The 9,569-nt window shown below is 47.0% G+C and overlaps 1 protein-coding gene across 1 annotated transcript in view; it reads left to right on the forward strand.

Annotated features, from left to right (window-relative positions):
• LOC123325104 (proto-oncogene FRAT1-like) overlaps positions 1-522 on the forward strand; it is a 16,184-nt gene extending 15,662 nt beyond the window's left edge. Inside the window, exon 2 of the mRNA XM_044916223.1 lies at positions 504-522. Within this exon, the coding sequence (XP_044772158.1) occupies positions 504-522 (19 nt within the window). The remainder of the gene's footprint in view (positions 1-503) is intronic.
• Positions 523-9,569: the final 9,047 nt, after the last annotated feature.

Consider the following 9,569-nt stretch of genomic DNA (forward strand, 5'->3'; position numbering starts at 1 on the left):
GGCGGCGCGGGGCGCGGGGCTGAGGACGAGGCGGGGGGGGGGGGCCCGGGGCCCCGGGCGGACGCGGAAGCGGGAGCCCGCCAGGCACTCGCGCCGCGCGCCTGCAGCCGCGGGAGCCGGAATCCTACCGGCTCGGGTTGATTTGTAAACAATGGGTGACGTCGCCGCCGGGCCCTACCACCGCGCCGGGCAAGGGGAGGGGGACGCGCGAGCAGGGGCCGAGTTGCGGGTCGTCGCGGGCAGTGCAGGGCCGCGGCCGGAGCCTTCTGGCGTTTGCTCTCGGTACCTACCTAGGAGGGGATCCCGGGAGTGGGGAGAGCTGCGTACTTCCTCGGCCCGCTAAGCAGCACAAGAGAACGCCGACTCTGAGGTGGTCTGGGTTGGTTTCTCCCACTCGCGGACACACCCACCCACACACCCAACCCCTCCTCCTCCGACGCTTCCTCGCTCCCCACGTGTCAGCAACGCTGGGGCCCGCCCGCTCCTCCCCCGCGCGCCCGCAGTCACCCGGACCTGGCGTAGTGGGGGAGGGGCGGGCTCCGCCGGCGGTCCGGCTTCGGCGCGGTGGGGGCGGGGAAAGGAGGAGGGAATTGGGGAGCGGAGAGGTCATTGCAAAGGAGGGCAGGTTCGTTACAGGGTCTGGTCTCTGAGACTTCCCCTCTGCGTTGTCTTCAAGTCCCCACGGACACTGGGAGGGAAGGACGCGCCCCCACGCAGGGCTAAAGAAGAGTTGATTTTGTTCATTAAAAAAAAAGTTAAGGGCGCCTGGGTGGCTCAGTTGGTTAAGCGACTGCCTTCGGCTCAGGTCATGATCCTGGAGTCCCTGGATCGAGTCCCGCATCGGGCTTCCTGCTCGGCAGGGAGTCTGCTTCGTCCTCTGACCCTATCCCCTCTCAGGTGTTCTCTCTCTCTCAAATAAATAAATAAAATCTTTAAAAAAAAAAAAAAGTTAAATAGAAATATAGGACGGTGGGGGAAAAAAAATCTCTCATAATCATAGGACTCAAACATGTTCACATTTAATTTTTTTTCCCTTTCCAGCTTTTCTCTAGCAAAGTGTATCATACAAACAACCACACATACAGTGTTAACGCTTTTCCACTTCTCTTACACCATAAATGGTGTTCTTGTTATTGCGTGCACTTTGAAAACCTATAATGATTACAGAAGTTTCCATCAAGTTGCTGTTCCATAAATTATTTAACAATTCCTTTAGCGTTTGTTGTTTACCAAATTTCACCACTCTAAGTGTGTCACTAACATTTCTTTTCGTAAAACTTTTTCCATGTTCATGATTCTTTTCCTAAGACCATATTCCCAGGAGTGGAATTGTAGGTCAAATGATATGGATATTTTAAGGTTTCTGATAAACGTACCAAACTGCTTTCCAAGAGTTGAGTACATTTATTCTCTCATCATTGTGTTGAGTATTATACTTAAAAAAAATTTTTTTTTCTGATTTCATAGGTGAGACTGACATCTCCTTTGTGTTTTCATACCTTTGATGTTAGGTAGAGCACTTTTCTAAATGTTAACCAACTGTACTTCCTTTTTTGGTGAATTGTCTGTTTCCTAGTAAATTTTTCCTCTTGAGATTTTCTTATGTATTTGCGTGACTCCTCTATACACCAGAAGTTAAGTTAACCCTTTTCTTTCACATTTTGCTCTATTTCTTCAGGTTTTTGTTGGCCCTGTACAGTCATTTTTTTCCTCTACTAAAACTTAACAAATTTTATGTAGCTAAATCTACAAAATCCCTTTCCTTGAGACTTCTAACATAATGCTAAATTTAGAGTCTTGTCTCCAGAAAGTTATTAAATATTCAGTTCTAGGGCGCCTGGGTGGCTCAGTTGGTTAAGCGACTGCCTTCGGCTCAGGTCATGATCCTGGAGTCCCAGGATCGAGTCCCGGGCTCCCTGCTCGGCAGGGAGTCTGCTTCTCCCTCTGACCCTCCTCCCTCTCATGCTCTCTTTCATTCTCTCTCTCTCAAATAAATAAATAAAATCTTAAAAAAAAAATATTCAGTTCTATTTTCCTTAGTTTTTTTAATGCCTTGTGGTTGTGCGTTTTTGTTTTTTTCAAATCCATCTGGGATTAATTTTGGTCTTTGGTGTAGGGAGACGATACAAATTTTTTTTCCCCCAGAGAGTTTGCTGGTCTGGGCTGTATGTCTTCATTAGAACAGAGGTGTGTGGGCAGTATGAACACAAACTCCGTCCCCGTGAGCTCCTGGTTGCTGGTTAAGCTGAGGGTTGTGAGGACTGGGTGGGACTGGGAATATTTTGATCAGTCTGCTGTGTGGAGTCAAAAGAACCCTGAACAGGTTGTACGAAGAGATGATTGAAGTCTCTCATTCCTGCCATGTCCTGGGTGTGTGGCTCCTGGCAAATCAGTTTACAAGTGTTTTCACTTGTAAAATAGAAAAATAATCCCTGCCCTGCCTCCCTCTGAGGATTGTTTTCAGGATCAAATGAGATAATGGGAACAGGCTTTGTCAGGCATTACACAAATGTGATGTGGGATTAGGTCCAATGATTTACTAACAGAGGCCTGGCTCAAATCCAGCAATTCCCCCAGGGAAACGGCTAATATATTAATGATAAATGTTCCCCCTTGCAGCCCACTAAGTAAAATGGACCCTGAAGGCATTGCTTCCTTCCATTTACCCTTGAATTCTGCCTCCTGTCTATCCTGACTTGCACTTCTTTGAGACCTTCTGAAGTCAGCCCAGAGGCTCCCAAGTCCCGAGGTATGTCACCACAGCTAGTTTTGCAGGTTTTGGTGACAGATCCTTTCCCAACTGGCAGCCTTCTTCCTCCGTCTCCGTGGAGGGCTCTGAAGACACACTTACTGATGAGGATTGGAAGCCATTCCCCCCAGAGAGAGCTATTCTCATTTTCATTCTGATGGTACTTATGGAGAATTTCAGTGGGAATAAAAATTAGGAGAGGGTTTAAGGATTTCACTAGAGTTAAATGGTAATTTTTTTTCCCCTCCTCTCTGTAAGATGATGCCTGCCTATAAATAGAGAAAAGCAGTTTTATGCTCCATCGACTTTAAACCTTAATGGAGCTGGTGTAGCTATTGTCTCTAACCCAGCATCTCTGGGAGTCGGTTCTGTCTTCTTGTCAGGGTAATTCCCATAGTGTTCTTAGTACTATAGGAAATGGAGCTTTGAGATGACATTCTTTTAGAAATCTTCCCTTTGTAATGTTGCTTTTGTGTGAAGATTGCTATGTAAATATGCTGGGGCTTGGTTATTATACTCTTCATTATAGAGATGAATTCATTAGAGAAGACCAACTCTATTTTCTGGGGGCACTTCTCTGGGGAGCTCTGAGAAAAGGAAGTGCTGTGCTGGACCAGTGGGAGGCAGAGAAACGCCCTGGATTAGGAATCAAAATACAGGATGCTAGAGAGGCTCAGATGCAATTAAAAGTAATGAGAGGGCATCAAGAAAGGACGTGATGATGATGGTGGCTGCCTGCCTGGAGAGAGATGCACACAGAGGGTATTCAGAACACCCCGTGGAAGGGCACAGAATTCAAGGGTTTTCTGCATTAGTCTGCACTGAAATATTCCCCAAGGATTTGCTTTCCACATGGACTTTGCTTTCAGTTACTTGCTCTCAGAGATACCAGCTGGGGTGCAGTGGGATGGACACTAGGCTTATAATCCCATCTGGATCCAGAAACTTCATCCTTCTGTGCCTCAGATTCTGAATGTGTAAAATGGGGGATGATCGCTTCTTTACAAAAATGTTATATGGCGGGGCACCTGGGTGGCTCAGTTGGTTGGGCGACTGCCTTCGGCTCAGGTCATGATCCTGGAGTCCCGGATTCGAGTCCCGCGCATCAGGCTCCCTGCTCAGCGGGGAGTCTGCTTCTCCCTCTGACCCTCTTCCCTCTCATGCTGTCTCTCATTCTCTCTCTCTCTCAAATAAATAAATAAAATCTTTAAAAATAAATAAATAGGGGCGCCTGGGTGGCTCAGTCGTTAAGCGTCTGCCTTCAGCTCAGGTCATGATCCCAGGGTCCTGGGATCGAGCCTCACATCGGGCTCCCTGCTCAGCGGGAAGCCTGCTTCTCCCTCTGTCTGCCACTCCCCCTGCTTGTGCTCCTTCTCTTGCTCTGTCTCTCTCTGTCAAATAAGTAAATAAAATCTTTAAAAAAAAAAATTAAATAAAAAAAATGTTATATGGCATGAGAACATGTATGGAAAGGCTAAGCACATGGGCCCTAAGGGGTGACATTAGAGTTAGGCTCTGGGGGGTAGAAATAATATTAGTGATGTTCAAATTAAAAATAAGGCGGGGCGCCTGGGTGGCTCAGTCGTTAAGCGTCTGCCTTCGGCTCAGGTCATGATCCCAGGGTCCTGGGATCGAGCCCCACATCGGGCTCCCTGCTCAGCGGGAAGCCTGCTTCTCCCACTCCCCCTGCTTGTGTTCCCTCTCTCACTGTGTAGCTCTCTGTCAAATAAATAAATAAAATCTTTAAAAAAAAAAAATTAAAAATAAGGCAAATTCTAAAAAAAAAAAGGCAAATTTTGTGGGCCATCAGCAGACAATGGATAGACAAATTGTGGCATATCCATACAGTGGAATATTACTCAGCCATGAAAAGGAATGAAATGCTGATATGCTACGTTATGCTAAGTCAAAGAAGCCAGGCACAGAAGGTCGAGTATGGTCCAGCTCTATGGAACATCCAGAAGAGGTAATTCATAGAGCCAGAAAGCAGATTGTTCGTTGCTTAGGTCTGGGTGGGTGGGAATGTGAGAGGGTACATAGAGATGGCTGCTAATGGGTACAACGTTTTCTTTTGGGAAGCTGAAGGTGTTTTGGAACTTGATAGAGATGGTAGGTACTCAACACTGTGGGTGTACTAAACGTCACTGAATTGTACGCTTGCGCTCTCTCTAAAATAGATAAATCTTTAAAAAAATTTTCCTTGGACAAAACTAAGTTCCGATAACAGAATAGCGATTGCCAAGGGTTAAGGGAGGGGGTTGGAGGGAGGCTGAGGGGAGCTCAGGAGAATTTTGGAGGGTGATGGAACCATTCAGTATCCTGATTGTGATGACGGTTACATACATCTATATATAGATCTTAAAATTCAGAACTGTACATTGAAACAACAAAAGAAACCGTGAACACACATGCACCTTATGGTGGTGGTTGCGTGGGGGTACATGTTAGTCAAAACTCAATGAACACTTAAGATGGATGAATTAATCATATGTAAATTATACCTCAATAAGGTTGATTTTTATATTATTTATTTATTAGCACAAATAGGGGGACAGGCAGAGAGAGAAACCCTGCTGAGCATGGAGCCCGACATGGGGCTTGACGTGGGGCTTGATCCCAGGACCCTGAGATCATGACCTGAGCTGAAGTCAGATGTTTAACTGACTGAGCCTCCCAGGTGCCCCAAAAAGGTTGATTTTTAAAAATTTGCCTTGGAACATGAAGGCCATAGGCCCTATGAATTCTCTGTCAACCACATCGTAGTAAGTAGGAACCATGACAAAAGGGCTGCTGGCCATGAGCCAGCCTGGGCCTCGTGGGGAGAGAGAAATGGGCATGTTTGCCACAGCCTGGGGCTCACTTTGGGAGGCTGTAACCCTACCCATTCTATCACCTGACACACTGAAGAACATCTACAGTGTCCCAGGTACAGTGCCTGTTTCTAAGGCCACATAGCTACAAACACTGGAGGCAGTCCTTACAAAGCTTAACAGTGTGTGGTGGTCAAAATAATGGCCCTCCAAGATGTCTATGGTCTAATCCCTGGGGGCCCTGTGAATATGTTACCTTACATGGCAAAGGGGACTCTGCACATGTGATTAAGTCAAAGATCTTGAGATGAGGAATTTATCCCAGATTGTCCAGGTAGGCCCCATGTAATCACAAAGGTCCTTATAAGAGGGAGGAACAAGGGTCAGAGGCAGAGAAGGAGACTGTGATGGCTGGCTTTGAAGATGGAAGGGTCTGTGAGCCAAGGAGTGCAGGAAACCCCTCACACTGGAAAAGGCAAGGAAACAGACCCCCGCCCCCTGGAGCCTCCAGAAAGGAGCATAGCCCTATTAATACCTTGATTTTAACCCAGTAAGACCCACTTCAGGACTCTGACACTAGAACTGTAAGAAAATGAATTTATGTTGTTTTAATCCATCAAGTGTGTGGTAATCTGTTACAGAAGCAATAGGAAACTAATACACGTTCCAACGCAGAAAAATGTGTAAAAAACCATGATTGTACTCTACCTTCAATATGGGTTATAAAAGGATTGGCTTCCAAGCATGGTGGTTCAACCCCAAAGGAGCAGCTCCACCCAGTCATAATGAGTTAGGAAATACTCAAGGATGGTGTGGCAGTGTTCACAAAAACCCATTCCTTCTTCGCTGGGAACACAGCTAAAATGTTGCTCAGACCCCGTTGCAGTGAAGTGTGGCCAAATGACAGAGTTCTAGCTCATGAAATGTGAGCAAAAACAATGTGTGCTGACCCATGAAAACCTCCCTTATAGGACCATCCGGTGCTCCCTCCCATTGTGCAGACAGTCTGTCGATGCCTGGGGCAATCTTGGGGAAGATGGCAGCCCCCTCCCTCACCACCATCACACGACATCCGGAAATACCAATCCAGATTGTCAGGAGAACCTGAAAACGATTTTGTGTTAAACACGGAAATTTTGAGATTTGTTACAGCAAATGGCGTCACGCTAATCAATAGAGATGGGGACAGGCTAAGAGGGGAGAGAGAAGTGGGGAGAGTAGCACACCGAAGCAACTTGGAAAAGCTCAGGGTGCCTGGAACCGAGTGGCAGAGGTGAGAAAGGGACACGTGAAGGATAGGGATGCTGCGCTGCAGAGCACTGTGTCCGCTTGTGGGCACAAGTGAGTGAGGGGACCTGATTTGCATTTCCAAGAGGGCAGTACCCGCCCCCCCAGGAGGCAAACCCCAAAGAAGTGAACACGAAGGCCAGATGCCTGTTCAGACTGATGGCAAGTCGAGGCCTCCCTGTGTGAGGAAGGGCTCCACGGTCCGGATGGGTGCAGCCCAACCCCTTCCTTCTCCCACACAGCAGCCCCATGTCACCCTGGCCTTCCTCCCAGGGACACAAGTTCCATTTCCCAAGTCTCACAGGCCCTGTGTTTCACAGAATCTTGGCGAGTTTGTCCTAGAAAGGGCAGGTCGCTTCAAGTAGGCCATTCTTGGTTTCCCTCCCTGAGTAGCTTTGCTTCTGGTTTCGGGGGGCAAAGGGGGCGGGATAGGTGAGTCCATGCATCTGTAGACCCCGACCTGGTAAGGACACTTGAGGCCTTCTCTTTCCCATTTCAGATTCCTGCCTGCAGATCTCAGGCCCTCCTTGGAGACATTGCTGGTCTCATCCACAGAACTACATGACCTCATTTGGAAAAACATAAATCCCGCCCCCCTACCTGCCCATTTGGAAATGCAGACTTGAGGACACTGTCTAAATTCATTCTTAGCTGTTTCCGGCCTACATCCTTAGGCCTAGTGAGCTGTGCGTGGCCTCCAGCTTCCCTCTATAGTCGTGACCACCTTTAGCAGAGGACACCGGGTTGGGAGTTGGTGAGCTGGGTTCTAGTCCTGGTTCTTCTAGTACCTGGATGCTGAGAAAGGTAGCCCCTGCTCTGGGCTTCAGTGGCCCCATTTGCAAAGCAAGGGCTTTGGACTCGATTGCTAGAGCATTCCCTGGCTCTAGGAGACTGGGTGGCACCTTGGCTGATATCTGGGCTCATAATTTCTTGAGCTTTCTCATATTCCTCTGACAAAATTAAGATGGCCAGAAGCTAGTCCTGAAAAAGATGATGAGGGAACAAGTGGACTTCTCTGTGCTTTTTACTCTGTTTCCAACTCTGTAAAATAGACATAATAAAAACATCTAACTCAGGATCTATTTTAAGCAGGAAAGGAAGAGTCAGCTGCACCTTGTGATCAGCTTCCCAATCCCAGGGAAATGATGGCCCTTCCCTCATCATCCAGGCCCACTGAATGCACACTTCTAGATACCTACTGGCCTGGATTTGGGGTTCGTTCTTCTCTCTCTTTTACTATGTAGTTTTATTTTTTTAAATGGAATTCTTTTTTTTTTTTTAAGATTTTATTTATTTGTCAGAGGGAGAGAGAGCACAAGCAGGGAGAGCTGCGGGCAGCATCAGCGGGAGAAGCAGGCTCCCCGCTGAGCAAAGAGCCCGATGCGGGACTCGATCCCAGGACCCTGGGATCATGACCTGAGCCGAAGGCAGACGCTTAATGACTGAGCCACCCAGGCATCCCTACTGTGTGGTTTTATTATTTTCTTTTCTAGCGGTCTTGCTGTATATTTGCCTTTTTTTTTTTTTTTGGCTTTTACTATATAAATTTGTGGATGTAGATGGGCTATACATTTAAATAAACAAAAACTGCTGTCTCCCCAAAAGAAGAAACAAAACTTGCAAGGTTAAATTAGATAGGAGTTTAGGTAATGATATCTAACACTTATTTGTAGTTAATATATGCCATGTACTAAGCTTAATGCTTTACATATGTTTTATTTTATCCTTAAAACAAATGTATGAGGGGGCGCCTGGGTGGCTCAGTTGGTTAAGGGACTGCCTTCGGCTCAGGTCATGATTCTGGAGTCCCGGGATCGAGTCCCACATCGGGCTCCCTGCTCAGCGGGGAGTCTGCTTCTCCCTCTGACCCTTCCCCTCTCATGCTCTCTGTCTCCCATTCTCTCTCTCAGATAAATAAATAAAATCTTTAAAAAAAAAACAAAAACAAATGTATGAGTTAGATATTCTCTCTGAGAATATTATCTCTGGGGAATAGAGAAGTAGAAGAAGCATCCACGGCCACACAGCTCACAAGTGTGAGACTGGATTTAGATGACCAGTTACCACAGTGTGGCTGGCCTCTCTTGGTTTTAGCATCGGAAGTCTGGTCCTGGGAAACCCCCCTAGTCCCAGGCAAGCCAGGACAGTTGGTCACAACTCAGGGGTTCTCAGCGTATTGTCTCAGGGGACATTCTGCAATGGTAGTTTTTACGATAATAGCGGTCATTATTATTTATATTACAATTATTACCAGGTATAACTTTTTAACCTTTCACTCTCCTTTCCACCATAATATCCCTAAGAAAGTATTATTAGCTCTGCCAAGCCACTTCCCATGCTTACAGGAGGAGGAAAGGAGTTGATTTAAGAGTACCAGGGTGAGGGGCGTCTGGGTGGCTCAGTCGTTAAGTGTCTGCCTTCAGCTCAGGTCATGATCCCAGGGTCCTGGAATCGAGCCCCACATCGGGCTCCCTGCTCCGTGGAGGCCTGCTTCTCCCTCTCCCACTCTCCCTGCTTGTGTTCCCTCTCTCGCTGTATCTCTCTCTGTCAAATAAGTAAATAAAATCTTAAAAAAAAAAAAAAAAAAAAAAGAGTACCCAGGGTGAAGGGTGCCTACGTCTTACTTTTAACCAGAACTGACTTTTCTGGCAAGACAGGGCTCCCTGGAACCTCCTGCTTTGAAAATCAACTGGCCCAGGGGCACATGGGTGGCTCAGTCGGTT

Source organism: Neomonachus schauinslandi, chromosome 6 (assembly GCF_002201575.2).
Source record: "Neomonachus schauinslandi chromosome 6, ASM220157v2, whole genome shotgun sequence".
Taxonomy (NCBI): Eukaryota; Metazoa; Chordata; class Mammalia; order Carnivora; family Phocidae; genus Neomonachus; species Neomonachus schauinslandi.